The following is a 13,655-nucleotide window of genomic DNA, read 5'->3' on the forward strand; positions in this document are numbered from 1 at the left end:
GTGACCCCCCAGATCCCTATTAATTTGTCATGATGCAGTGAGACGTTCTCTTTGCTTTTGGACCAGGTACTGGTCTTGTATCCCTCGGGGAGATCGCATCTGCTGTCAGCCTCAGTTTCCTCATTCATTCCTTCTCCTCATCTGTCAGACGCCTGCAGGTGTTGTACTCAGCACCGAAGGTGAAAACTGTGATGGACAAAATAGACTTCAGTCCTGCCCACTGTCAGAAGACTGAGCAGAGCATGTCCGTCTTGCAGGGGATGTTGTAAAAATGAGCAAGGTGTTGGCCCCTCAACCAGCACGTAGCTGGGTGCTCAGAACACGTCAGCTTTCACTGCTATAATCAAAGACAAACCTGGACAGTCCTGACCTCTCTTCAGAAGTTGTTTTTATCTCAGTCAGGACCTTTCCCTCGTATTTCTGGCTCTTACCCACAACCCATTCTTTTTCATTTTAAGCAGATCTCTACCCCACCCTCTCCCCCTTCTAATCCAACCTCCTTTCTCATTTTTTTTCCTTTTTCTGTCAAAAGCCTGGCCATTTCTCCTGTCATCTGCGTTTGAAAGCTGGCCAGAGGGAGGGGCCTCCAATTTTTGTGGGACAAAGCGTCCTTTTTTGCTTCTCTCCTTCAGGCCCTGTATCTAGTACATAGTCCTGAGGATACTTCTTTTGCTGAGCTCTTTAGTACTTCCCTTCGTCGTCGAATAGGTGATTATCTCCTCTCTAGTCTCAACCTTTATTACCTCAAGGGTGGGGTGTGGCTTCTGGCTTCTGGTCCTGGTGTCTGCGATGGCGGAAGGAAGCAGTGGCCTCCTCCAGCTGGTTCTGTGCCTGTGTCTATTTCTACGAGTGTCTGAAACCATAGGTTCCTGCAAACTCTAGAATAGCCAGAGATTCAGAAAGTTTGGTCTTTGACAACCGAACCAGTTCGTATATTGCAACTGTATTTATTTTACTTTTGTACTGACAATCAACTCCTCAGATTATGAGATAAATGTAGAGTCTGCTTAGTACGAGCTTCCAGAAAATGTGAGGGTATGTGCGTGTTTGACTTATGGGTATAAACCATTATCTGTATCTTAACAAGATTACATGACTATAAACAAGGGTGTCATTTGGCCTTTTGAATGCGAAGTTTCTTTTTGTTGTAATACAAAACACCTGCAAATTAAACACCAGTCCGTTTCTTTTTCTCACCAAAATAGAAGTCAACACCTTCTAAATAGAATACAGTAAGAAACAATGAAGAACTGATCCTTTTAAAGTTTATGGTGGTGCCAGCTACGAGTCTTATTATTTATTTAAAAATATTTTAATGTTTGTTTATATTTGAGAGAGCGCACATAAGTGGGGGAGGGGCAGAAAGAGAGGGAGACACAGAATCCAAAGCAGGCTCCAGGCTCTAAGCTGTCAGCACAGAGCCCGACGTGGGGCTCGAGCCCACGAACCGCGAGATCATGACCTGAGCCGAAATCGGATGCTTAATCAGCTGAGCCACACAGGTACCCTGAAGTCTTACTATTTTTCACTTGGGCTTGGTTCATTTATTTAGGTAACAAAGCTATTGAGCTTGGATCACACAGGAACAGTGCTAGGTGCTGTGGGCTAAATCCTGAGTGTGTCCTACCAAAGGGGTCCGCACACTGCAGCCAGCCCCGTGGTCTGTTGTGTGTGAGTCACAAACTGAGGAGATTGTTACGTTTTCACAGGGATATAACAACAAAGAAGAATATGTGACGGTGGTCTATGTGCAAATTGAAAAATATTCACTGTCTGATTCTGTTTCTTTTTTTTTTTTTTAACGTTTATTTATTATTGAGAGACAGAGTGTGGGAGGGGCAGAGACACAGAATCAGAAGCAGGCTCCAGGCTCTGAGCTGTCAGCGCAGAGCCCGACACAGGGCTCGAACTCACGAATAGTGAGTTCATGGCCTGAGCTGAAGTCGGACGCTCAACCGACTGAGCCACCCAGGCACCCCTAATTCTTTACAGAAAAAAAAAAAAATTGTTTTTTTTGGATCTGTAGCATCTCTGCCTTCCTGAAGCTTATATTTTAGTAGGAAAGAAAAGTAGTAAACGAGAACACATGAATAAGAGAACTTTTAGATTTTGGTAGCCACAAGAAAGGAGATAAGTGGGACTGCAGAGTGACTGGAGGCTGAGCAGGGGGTGGGGTTGAGGTGGGATTCTTTTTTTTTTTTTTTTTTTAATTTTTTTAACGTTTATTTATTTTTGAGACAGAGAGAGACAGAGCATGAACAGGGGAGGGGCAGAGAGAGAGGGGGACACAGAAACTGAAACAGGCTCCAGGCTCTGAGCTGTCAGCACAGAGCCCGACGCGGGGCTCGAACTCACGGACCGTGAGATCATGACCTGAGCTGAAGTCGGACGCTTAACCGACCAAGCCACCCAGGCGCCCCGAGGTGGGATTCTTTTAAAAGGTGACTTTGAGATTGACCTGAGCGATGAGTATGAACAGCCTCCGAAAGAGCTGGACTTACTAACCTCTCACCCCCTTGTTCCACGTCTCCCGTCACCTCCAGTGGCCTGCTTGGCCACAGGGTCAGCTAGATGTTGGTGCTTAGGAAGCCTTCTAGAATGCACTGTCTTGGGTTACCTATACCAAAGTATGTATCACATGGAATTGCCAGCTGCTTTCATTTCCCCCTCACTAGACTTGAACTATTTGAGGGTGAGGACATATGTCTTAGTAATCATGTAACTCTAGCATTTACCTCATAAACTAGGTTTAACAGTTGAATCTGTAAACTCAAAATTAGATTACATCAAGTAGGTTGCGAAAGTCAAGGGATTGCTCTGCAAAACAGTCAAGTTTAAAGGCTCTTATCCTTCTTTTACACATACTCTTCCCTCCCCATCCTCTCTACTCTAAGCACTGTCCTCCCTTTGTTTTTAAAACATTTCTTGCCCCAGTGCAAAACTTGCCCGCTTCCCCATCTTATTAAAAGATATCCTCATCCATCCAGTTGATCAAGCCCAAAACAGGGAATTATCTTTGATTCTGTTCATTCCCTCACCCTCGACTGTCACACCCAGTCCTTTAGCACCCATACCTCCAAAACCAGTTCCGTTTTCACCGTCTTTGCTGCCATCCCAACCCAGGCCAGCTCTATCCTTCTTCACCTGGACCAGTGCGGCAATGTACTGACTGATTTTTCCACAGTCGCTCCTGCCTTCTGTATGTCCATTATTCCTGCAAAGCCAAACAGATCTTTTCAGACTTGGGGGGCGGGGGGGAGATCACGTCAGTCCCTCTACTTAAACACTTCAGAGGCTGCCCACTGAACTTAGAATAAAACCTGAACTAAAATATCTGAACTCCATGCCCTCGATGAATTGGCCACTGTCTCTTCAACCTCATCTCTTAATTGCTCTCAGCCTCTAGCTGCACCCATTTCTCTCCTTAGGACCTTTTATTTTCTGTTGCCTGTTGAGTTATTAGAAGGGACTCAGTGTTAATCTCGTCAACTTTGTGAATATGTGAACCGAGATAGTGGCAAGTTAGCACAACCACAGTGAAATCCCCACCCCAACGTCCTTCCCATTCTGAATTTTCATGATCCTATCTGTGGTACCCAAAGTTCACTGTAACGGGCAACTGACTTAATGCTCGCTATAGTTAAAGGCCTTGGAGGAGGAACTTGGCAACATTATTGCCTCCTAATGGTATTAACGGCTTGTCTTTTTTTCTCTTTCTCCATGCAGAGTATGAGTTGGAAGTAAAGAGGGTGCAAGACATTCTTTCAGGAATAGAGAAACCACAGGTATGTCTTCTGGATTTCTCAGCACAAATGACACATTCTTAAGCATTTCAAGTGTGCTTTTCTTTCACCACATCGTAGGTAAACAAAAGGGCCCCTTCCTATTGCTGATTATTTATAAACTATGAAACAGTGTTGTTATTAATGGAGCATGAAAATATAGAACAACAGTCTTCTGTTCTGTCACAATCCACCAAAATGTGTCCTTTATTTAGATATTCTGAATGCAATTAGGTATTCTTCCCTGCTTCCAAGGACACATAGCGTCCCCCTGACACCCTTCCCTCCCACAGGTCTATACAACTGTTTTCTTTTGGCAATTTCCTTGAACCTGTGTAAATATAGTAATAATAATTTTTGAAAGCCTCAGTGATTCCGAGTATTTTTGCAGGTAAATTTCAAAAAAAGCATTTAAATATTAGCTGAAAAGAAGCCCAAGATATTGAGTGTAATGGCAAGAAAAAAAATTGGTGGGAGTGATGATATTTGTGAGGTTTTAGGTCTGATTTTGCCAAATGCTTTGAAATCCAAGTGAAAAATTGAAAACGTTGACTCAGCCTTTCATCTGAGGTCAGAGAGCCAAAGTCCTTTGGATGTTTTCCGGCCCAATTGGAAAACCTTGATCCCTCGTGCGTTTCAAATCCTGAGGCTTTTTAACAGAAGAGCTCAAACATGCCTCAGGGTACACAGTTGAGTTTGACTAAAACCTAAAAGCAGGTGTGTTGGAGTACGGGTCCCACAGGGAACTCCTGGAGCGGGGAGTCTGCACTTACTCTGGTGTAGGGAGCAGGTTGCCACGAGAGTTTTGGGGCATAGAAGTTACATAGTCAGGGCTATACTTTTAGGATGCACGGACGGTTGGCAGATGCATCGGGGTGAGAGAAGGATGGACCCAGGGAGGCAGGCACCAAGAATCTGTTACTGTAGCTCTGGCAGGAAGGTAGAGGAGGCAGAATTCAGGTGGTGGCCCTAGGCGTGTCAAGGAGAGGATGCATACCGGAACTGCCTAGAGAAGTCGGTAAGGCGTTACGACCTCTCAGATAGCTGGGCTTTCAGGCTCCGATGCCTCCACTGAGGAGTTGCTGCCTCCAAGAGTCTCCCTTGATTGCTGTCCCTGCCCATCAAGTGGGATTCTCCACCTGGTATATAGAAACCCTGTGGGTACTGGGTTCTATATACCCACTGGGGTGGGTACTACCCCCAGCTTCACTGTGCTCTGCGTGTATGTATATGTGTAATACATTTTACGCCATTTGCTTTTTCGCAGTAATCTGTGAATTCCTCTAGAATGGGTTTGTGTAGTTTTTATGATTTCCAGTGATATTCTTGGACATGTTGAGTGTGTTTCACTGGCAGGGCACCAAGGAAGTAAATGCAGGGGCAGTCATATATGTCTGGTAGGGCAGTGCCGGGGAGAGAGGGGAACGAGATAGTGATCAGATCACAGGCATAGAGTTATAGTTCAAGCTGTGGGAGTAAGAGTGGATGATATTTTTGGGGCTGGCAGGGGGAGTATAGGGAGAGGTTAGAAAAAGCTTGGGGACATAATTGTGGTATATAGTATATATATTCGTGGTATAGCAAAAAGAAGGAAACTCCATGAAGAAAACAGGAGTCCTAATCGAGAAGGCAGAACAACAGGTTATTTGTCTCAAACACAGTCACAGAACTTCACAGGCCTGCCTTCGTCATGTGAACACACACTGGGTTTTTCTTGAGTTATTCTTTGTCATTTCTTTACGGCAGAAGTGACAGAGTCTATGTTTGTTAGGATCGTGTGGCTCTAGCAAGATAAAAAAAAAAGCACCATTTAAATGCACTAGTCCTTTCCTTGATTCAGCATTTATTAAGTGCTTACTGTTGGGGCGCCTGGGTGGCGCAGTCGGTTAAGCGTCCGACTTCGGCCAGGTCACGATCTCGCGGTCCGTGAGTTCGAGCCCCGCGTCGGGCTCTGGGCTGATGGCTCAGAGCCTGGAGCCTGTTTCCGATTCTGTGTCTCCCTCTCTCTCTGCCCCTCCCCCGTTCATGCTCTGTCTCTCTCTGTCCCAAAAATAAATAAACGTTGAAAAAAAAATTAAAAAAAAAAAAAAAAGAATTTATAAAAAAAGTGCTTACTGTTTACATTTTTTGGAGCAGGGTGGATAGACCAGCTTTTGCGTAAACAGTTCCGACACGAGGTGCAAAATTGGTAAGATTGTCATCTGAGTGGTTAGTCCAAAATGGGTCTCACTAGGCTAGCATCTGTTGGCAGGTGACATTTCTTCTGGAGGCTCGGGGGAAAATCTGTTCCTTCATGTTTTCCGGCTGCTTCTGGAGGTTGCCTGCATTCCTTGGCTCATGGCTCCTTCCATCCTCCTGTCTCCTTCTCTGACTCTGACTTTCCTGCCCCGCTCTTTCACTTATAAGGACCCTTGTCACTACACTGAGCCCACCCAAATAATCCAGGATTGTTTCTGTCTCACACGATCTGCAATGAATCACATCTGCAAAGTCCCTTTCACCTTTTAGGGCAACTTATGCGTAGGTTCCAGGGATTAGGATGGGGACATATTACGGGGGTCATTCCTTCCCCCTTGGCCCCGCCTAAACCTTCTCTGCCTGGTGATCGCCCACTCGTCCTTCCCAGCCCAGTTAGATGTTTACACATTTTTCCTCCCTTCCTCTTCTCCCCTGTCTCTGTCTGAAGGTCTTATTCATGACTGGGTCTTATTTATCTTTGTGCCTCTAATACCTAGCACTGTCCTTGGCACCCTGTGAACCTTTAACAAATATTTGCTGAATAAATGTGTGGCAGACCGCAATGGCTGCAGCTAGGTTCTGGCAGGGGAGACAAATGCCTGAAGGCCCGCCAGCATCAGATGAGGTTCGGCCAGCATGGTGGAATGTGGGGACAGCCTGGTGCCAGAGCTCCAGGCAGAGGCCTGGAGAGCAAGGGCCTCTACTTTGCATTCTGGCCCTCTGGGCCTTTAGCTGTCTCTGTGACCTTGGGTAAGTTCCATGACCTCCCTGAGCCTCGGTTTCCTCACCTTCCAAAGGTAGGATGATACATACCACATGGGACTATGGGAGAAGTAAATCATATAGTATTTAGAGAGGACTTGGGATAGGGTATTTCTCTGGAGCTTATAGCATATCAGTATGCAAAAGCGAAATTCCCCACCACACTCTGAAATGGGAGAGGGGTGTCCAGCTGCCTTCCAGGGGAAGAAGCAGAGTTCAGCAAGTTGGGCATTTTCTTCCTGATTTTTTTTTTCTTTCAGCCACATCTGATAACACGTCTAAATAAAAGGCACATATTTTTTCTCTGAGATTTTGTAGATGGTTTGTGTTAGGTGTAGAAGGAAGTTTTAAGATTTGTGGGTTCCGGTCATCTTTCTAGAGCTTTGGGCACACTGAGTTGAGCAAGTCATTTACTCTACAGAAACCTGGATACTATAAAGATCCAAATACTGAGTCACGGAGTAAAACCGCACGGATTTGCTAGGTATTTGTCCTGAGACTGTAAGAGTTAGGTAGGTGCCTTGGGGACCAGAGTCCTAGCCACTGCTCTATCAGGGAAGCAATTTTGCTCCTGTTCTAAGTGATTGAGGAATAAACCTCTCCCAGTACCTGCCACCTCCAGCCTTTGATCTGCTCTGATGACAGTGCTAGAGGCAGCCTCCCCCTTACCGCCGGGCTGTTTATTTTCAGGATGTAAATAAATGTAACCTGCATTGTTTCCCTCCGCTAATGTTTAGCTTGTGGGAACAATTGATTTGTCGGTTCCAGAAGTGAGTGCACTGACCTAAGAGAAACAATTGCCCCTCCAAGAAGCCATTCCTCGAAAAATAAACAACAGTGTATCTGAAAAGGTTTGGCAGTTCTTAGCACTTGAGGGATTATAGAAACAGATGATGGTGAAATTCCTAGATTTGAGTCTCTCTTTTTTTTTTTTTTTTTTTTGAGTAATGATCTCTGACCTTTTGCTTTTAACTTTTCCATTGTGTTATTATTTTTCATGATGGTACTTCTGAAGTGAAGCCAATATTTCCATGGTAATATTTCCTTAGCGTTCTCCCTAATTGGATCTGCAGGCCTCCCACATAGTTAACTCCAAAGTCCTGACCAGATTTAGAAGCTACTTACTTACTCAGAAATATTTTTTAACATGGGAGGAACAGTGTAGTAACTTGATGAGAGTAAATGGTATTTTTGTTCCAAATAATAAGTATAATTTGCATATAATATGGCCTAAGAATTAAGATAGTAACATTTTACAGAAAAGTGCTAAAATAATGAACAGGAGAGAGGGGGCACAAGGTGAGTGAAAGATGGTGTATCAAATAGCGACGCGATCATACAGTCTTAGGTCCTAATGGATATGCACATATATATGCTTTTAACTAGCAACTGTCCTCAAGTTGGAGTCTACGTTTAACAAATATATAGGCAACAACGATTTCTAGTCAGGATGTAATTATTTAGAAATAAATGATGGTTTTATGACTCCTTCGAGATACTTCAAAACAGTTTAATTTCTCTGAAGTCTTGCTACTCGTAACCTCCCCAACAGACCTTTTACATCTCTGGTGCCAAACAAAGTGTCAGTTTGGGTCTTGCCCAATGATTTTGTAACTAGAGATTATCACTTTTATTATCATCATAAAGGAGATTGACTTCTATTTACAGTCGGATAATTAAACATCAGGAAGTCAGTTCGTGTTATGGCTTCTAATCTTCTTTCGGATGTCAGCCATGATGCTCCTTGTGACTGTCAGATTAGCTGCCCTCGTGTAGTTCAGTGGTCACTGCTGGTGAGAAAGTTTTCCCCACGGAGAAAGAGAGAGAGACAGGGACTTAGAAGTTACTGCTCCTCTGAGATTGCTTTCACTCTGAAGTAGGCCTGAATCAGTCAGAGTTCTTAGAGCTCGGGTCTCTCATTAAGGTTATCACCTCCCTGGACACTTAGAGTGTGCGTCCAGTGCTGAGGGTTCCCCTTTACGTGACATTCTCTTGAAGGGCACCATGCAATTTCCTGGCATCATCCTTGAAACGGAAGTGAGTTCCAAGTTCTAACAGAGATGAGGCATTCTTTCTCTAGGGAGGATTCCAGTGCCTTAAAGAATGGAAAGAGAGGGAGTCTGAAGAGAGAAGCCCTGGAGTCTGAAAGAGAGGGAACAGGAGTACAGGGGGGAATTGGTTCTAGACCAGCGGTAGTAATCTAGGTGGCAGGCTGCTTAGCTCCAGGAAAGAATTCTCAGAAGCCATGGCTGCTGTCCTTTGAAAATGATGTAGAGTTCTCAAAGTGTGCTTCCCACAGTCTGGCCTATTGGAAGAGTGCATGTGCACGGAGACCTGCGTTCAGAGGACGGTTTGCTTTCTTAAGGCTTGCTCATGGGAACTAGAGAGGGCGCCTGGGTGGCTTAGTCCATTAAGCGTCTGACTTTAGCTCGAGTCATGATCTCACAGTTCGTGAGTTCGAGCCCCGCATCGGGCTCTCTGCTGTCAGCACAGAGCCCGCTTCAGATCCTCTGTCCCCCTCTCTCTCTCACGTTATCTCTGGGGGCACCTGGGTGGCTCAGTTGGTTAAGCGTCTGACTCCTGATCTCCGCTCAGGTCACGATCTCACGGTTCCTGGAATTGAGCCCCACATCCGGCTCTTTGCTGACAGCGAGGAACCCACTTGGGATTCTTTCTCTCTCCTCTCTCTCTCTCTCTCTCTCTCTCTCACTCTCTCCCTCCCTCCCTCCCTCCCCTGCTCTCTCTCTCATTCTCAAAAATAAACATTAGAAGAAAAAAGAAAAAACATCAGGAAGTCCGTTAGTTTTATGAGGTACCAGTACCTCAAGATGACTCATTAATGGTGTATCAAAGAATGCAGCAGATATCCTGGTATGCATTGTAGAAGCACTGCCTTAAAATCTAGTCAGGAGAACGAACGCACAAATAACCAAGTAAGGCACAGTACAATGAAATGATTGCCCAGCATAGGTACCAGCAGAATGTGACCAGAGCACAAAGAAAACAGTGGTTGATTCTCAGCATGGGTTTAGGCAGGAATGTACAGAAACCTTTCCAGAATCGCCCGCAAGCTGCTCTGGGTCTCTCTGTGCCGTGGGTCTGCTATGAGGCCATCTCTCACGCATCCGTCTCTCTTCACCATGTTTGTGCTCTTTGAGGCAGAGATCCTATGTTAGAAAGCAGGAAAGTCAGAAGCTAAGTTATAGGGGCATGAAAGGGAATGGCATCCTGAAGGGGTGTATAGCACACAGGAGGGTCGGGGGACAGGGCAAGAGGAGATGCTAGTCTGGAGTCATGGCACAAAGGGTGGAGTTTGATTCTTAAGAGTGTCTCCCCAGAGTTTTTTAAGAGATATGTAATGCTGGTCTGCCATCCCCTGTGTCTCCTGTATCAGAAACTCAGACTGTCTCACTCCCTTTGACTTTCATTTTTCATTCAACAGACATTTACTAAGCAACCACTGCTCACAGTTGAATATGACTTGGGTCCTGTCCTTAGGAAGTCCCACAGTCCAGTGGGAAAGGTAGACAAATGCCCTAAACTCGATTTGCAGAGGTAAAGATAACCAGGTGCTGTAGAACAGAAGAGTGATGACAGGTGAAAGACTTCAGGGAAGTTTACGTGGGGATAGTGAGGGCTGGCTAGGTCTTAAATGATGAGCAGGGATTTGACTAAATAATTGGTTAAATAGATCTTGCTGCTTTGTATGGAATAAAAATGATATGGAGGGATCGCTGCTAAACTTGGAAAGAATGACAGCCTGAAAAGAAATTCAGTATTCACAGTCCATATTATTCATGTTCTTAAACTATTTTGTATTACATTTTAATACTCTGTGTCGATCAGATAGTGACAAAAATGGATGAAAAAAAGGGGAAACTGAATAGTTTACGTATCTCTACCCATAGACTAATAATCTGTCACTATAAAGTCTTTATGAACATGAAGCTTTAGCATGTATGTTAACCCTTGTTTTTAATGTTGAGACCAGTATCCAGAGAGCAGCAAAATAACCTTTAGAAAATTAGAACATCAAAGTTCTGTTGATGTATTGCAGAGAATTAGACTGTGCGTTAGGTTGAGTTTCTCCAGAAATGGACTCTAAAGCAAAGATTGGAGTGCAAACAGTGTATCTGGGAGGGGGGGTGCCCCAGGAAGCACCAGCTAGAGTGGGCACCTGGGATGGAAGGGCAGGAAGCCCACTGCAGGGTCTCTTTAGTGGGCAGGTTACGGCCCGAGGTGGCTGGAGCTCAGTCCTGCTGAGGAACAGTGGCTTGGAACCTGCCTCAGTGTAGTTGGTTCTAAGTAAAGGAAGAAAGTTGGGATGTTTGAAGGTGCCAGAGTCCTTTGTTCAAATGAAGTCTTACACAGAGGCTTCCCCAAAAAGAAAAAGGCAGAGCTTAGAGAGGTAAAACATCACCTCCACACACATTTCAGCCCGAGCCATGGTTCTCCTCCCCCATCACTGGGTTCTCCTGGAAACTGAGGCCTTCAACGAGGGTGATTTGAAAGGTACTGGCATGGGAGGCTCAGAGGCAAGCGGAAAGTACCTGCGGACATGGCTCCTTCCATCTAACGTGATGGCCATCGTGGAGATCACTGAAGTCTCACATTCAACTTCTTACCTTTAAAAAAAAAAGCTCCCAAACAAGACTGATGACTTTACTTTCTGGAGGATCTAATGTGAATTACGTTATAAGGACAGATGCTTTAGGAGCTATTTTGGACACCAGGACTTTGACAAAAAAAGTACTATATATGATGTGTTTTTCATTGTAATTAAAATTGTTCGCCTTGCATTAACACTAAGCCAATTTTATGCCACTACTAATCATGACAAAAATGTTACTGGAAGAAGTAGTGTCTGATGTGTATGAAGTGGATTTGAATAATTTCGTCTGTGTTTTTCTTCCTCAGGTTTCTAATATTCAGGCAAGAGCAGTTGTTTTGTCCTGGGCTCCCCCTGTTGGACTTTCCAGTGGACCCCACAGCGGTCTTTCTTTCCCCTACAGTTATGAGGTTGCCTTATCAGACAAAGGACGAGATGGAAAATACAAGATAATTTACAGGTAACATATATTTCCATGTGTTTTGCTCTTCTGCTAAGCTGTGCAGTTGGAGTCATTAAGGAAAATAAGAAACAGGAAAAGTTTAGAGGCTTTGCAAACTTTTCTTTAAATAGTTCATTTTAAGAATTAGTGATAATTATAATGTCAAGAGTTATTTTTGTCCAGAGTAATTACCAGTCAGAAATGACTTCTGTAGAGCTATTTGATGTTGATGAAATATCATTTGGTTATGTTAGTTTGTCAGTATGGTACTATAGAAAAATTTCCATTAACGTCTGTCAGGGTTAAAAGTGAGTATGATTTTTAATTTTTATGTACATCAATCATGCACTTACGCGGTTACCTTTTTCGACCCAGACCATTTTCTGGTGTTTTCTTGAAATTCTCTAATATGGTTTCCTTCCATTTTATCCTGTTTCTTACCATCCACAATAGGTTTCTAGCCTGTAGTAAAGATGCCTTTAGAGCATTTCATTCCAAGACTTTCTTAAATAAGTTTAGCTCACAGGGTAGGGGATTGTCCCTTCTGTGTTACCAACTCCCAGATATTAACCACCTAAATGATTTGTAGCCATGTCCTAAATGTGATTAAAAATTTTCAGGGTCAGGCCTTTTCTCTTTTGTAATTGCTAGGCTCCGCCCACATTTGCAGAGCAGGAAATCAGAGCATCAGTCTTGTTTTCACTGCTTGTTTGACCTCCCTTTGAGTGGCCCCCAGAATGACCACCAGAGGCCAGCCTAGCGTGGTCACACAAACTGCACTTCTTCCTCTGCCGGAAAGGCTGGCTCTCTGTCCTGTTTCCCTGCTGTACCAGTGCCACCAACCTTGTATCTCCCCAGCCCTGTTGTGAGTTCTTAACTTGCTCCAGGACATGTCTTCTGCACTAAGAAGATGGGTAAGAGACAGGGAAGGAGGCCCATTAGGCACTCTCTCCCCGCCTCACTGCCCACTGTGCCTCCATTGTCCCCTCCCTGGACTCCTGCAGGGATGTCCTCAGCCTCTTCCAATGTCTCCTCTCCTCCTGCTACCTAGCCTCCACACGACATAAACCGGGTCACACTGGGTCACTCCCCACTGAAGACACTGCAGTGATTCCCCACTATACTTAGAAAAAAAAAATCCTAACTCCTTACTCCAGCTCACAACTATTTGGTTCTATTTTGAGAAGTCCACATTGGTCAAGAAATACAGAGCACTGTTTGCCCCAGCCGTACCAAGAAACCATGAGATTCTGTCCACGCCAGATGACCACTAGTGGCAGGAGCTAGTCTCAAGTGACCAGGGGGCTAGGCAGATAACGTTAAGTGAGAAAAGGAGGAAGATTGGGGATGGGGTGCACAGGAGCACCCCTGCCTTCCTCTGAAGGAGCAGCCACCGCTCACCTAAAATAGGTTGGTGCCATAAGGGAATGCAGGCCTTAGAATTGCTGATTTCTTTGGATTTTTTCCCCAAAAAAATACTGAAAATCTGAATTTTTATGTAAGCTTTCCTAATGCCAGACTCATTCAGCAAATGCAAAACCACATTAAACATACAGTGCAGGTCAGACATCAGAATTATAGGCAGGGTGTGGACATTGGCCTCCAGTTGGCAACTTTAAAAACATATTTTTATTTAAAATAATTTCAAACTTATAAAATGTTGCAAAAATAAAGGGATCAAGGAATATGCATAGACCCTTTACCCAGATTCACCTATTAGTAGCTTTTTATCCTGTTTGGTTGACCATTGGAGTACTCTTTCTCTCCTCCCAATCTGTATTTTTTCCCATTAGTTGTATATATCATGGCCTTTTACTGCAAA

At 44.4% G+C, this 13,655-nt stretch overlaps 1 protein-coding gene across 2 annotated transcripts in view; it reads left to right on the forward strand.

Annotated features, from left to right (window-relative positions):
- The window catches only part of FNDC3B (fibronectin type III domain containing 3B), a 365,061-nt gene that overhangs the window by 256,319 nt on the left and 95,087 nt on the right, over positions 1-13,655 (forward strand). For both annotated transcript variants that reach the window (XM_030328930.1, XM_030328931.1), the window contains exons 7-8: positions 3,727-3,785; positions 11,700-11,851. In XM_030328930.1, the coding sequence (XP_030184790.1) occupies positions 3,727-3,785; positions 11,700-11,851 (211 nt within the window). The remainder of the gene's footprint in view (positions 1-3,726; positions 3,786-11,699; positions 11,852-13,655) is intronic.

Source organism: Lynx canadensis, chromosome C2 (genome assembly GCF_007474595.2).
Source record: "Lynx canadensis isolate LIC74 chromosome C2, mLynCan4.pri.v2, whole genome shotgun sequence".
In the NCBI taxonomy this organism is placed as follows: Eukaryota; Metazoa; Chordata; class Mammalia; order Carnivora; family Felidae; genus Lynx; species Lynx canadensis.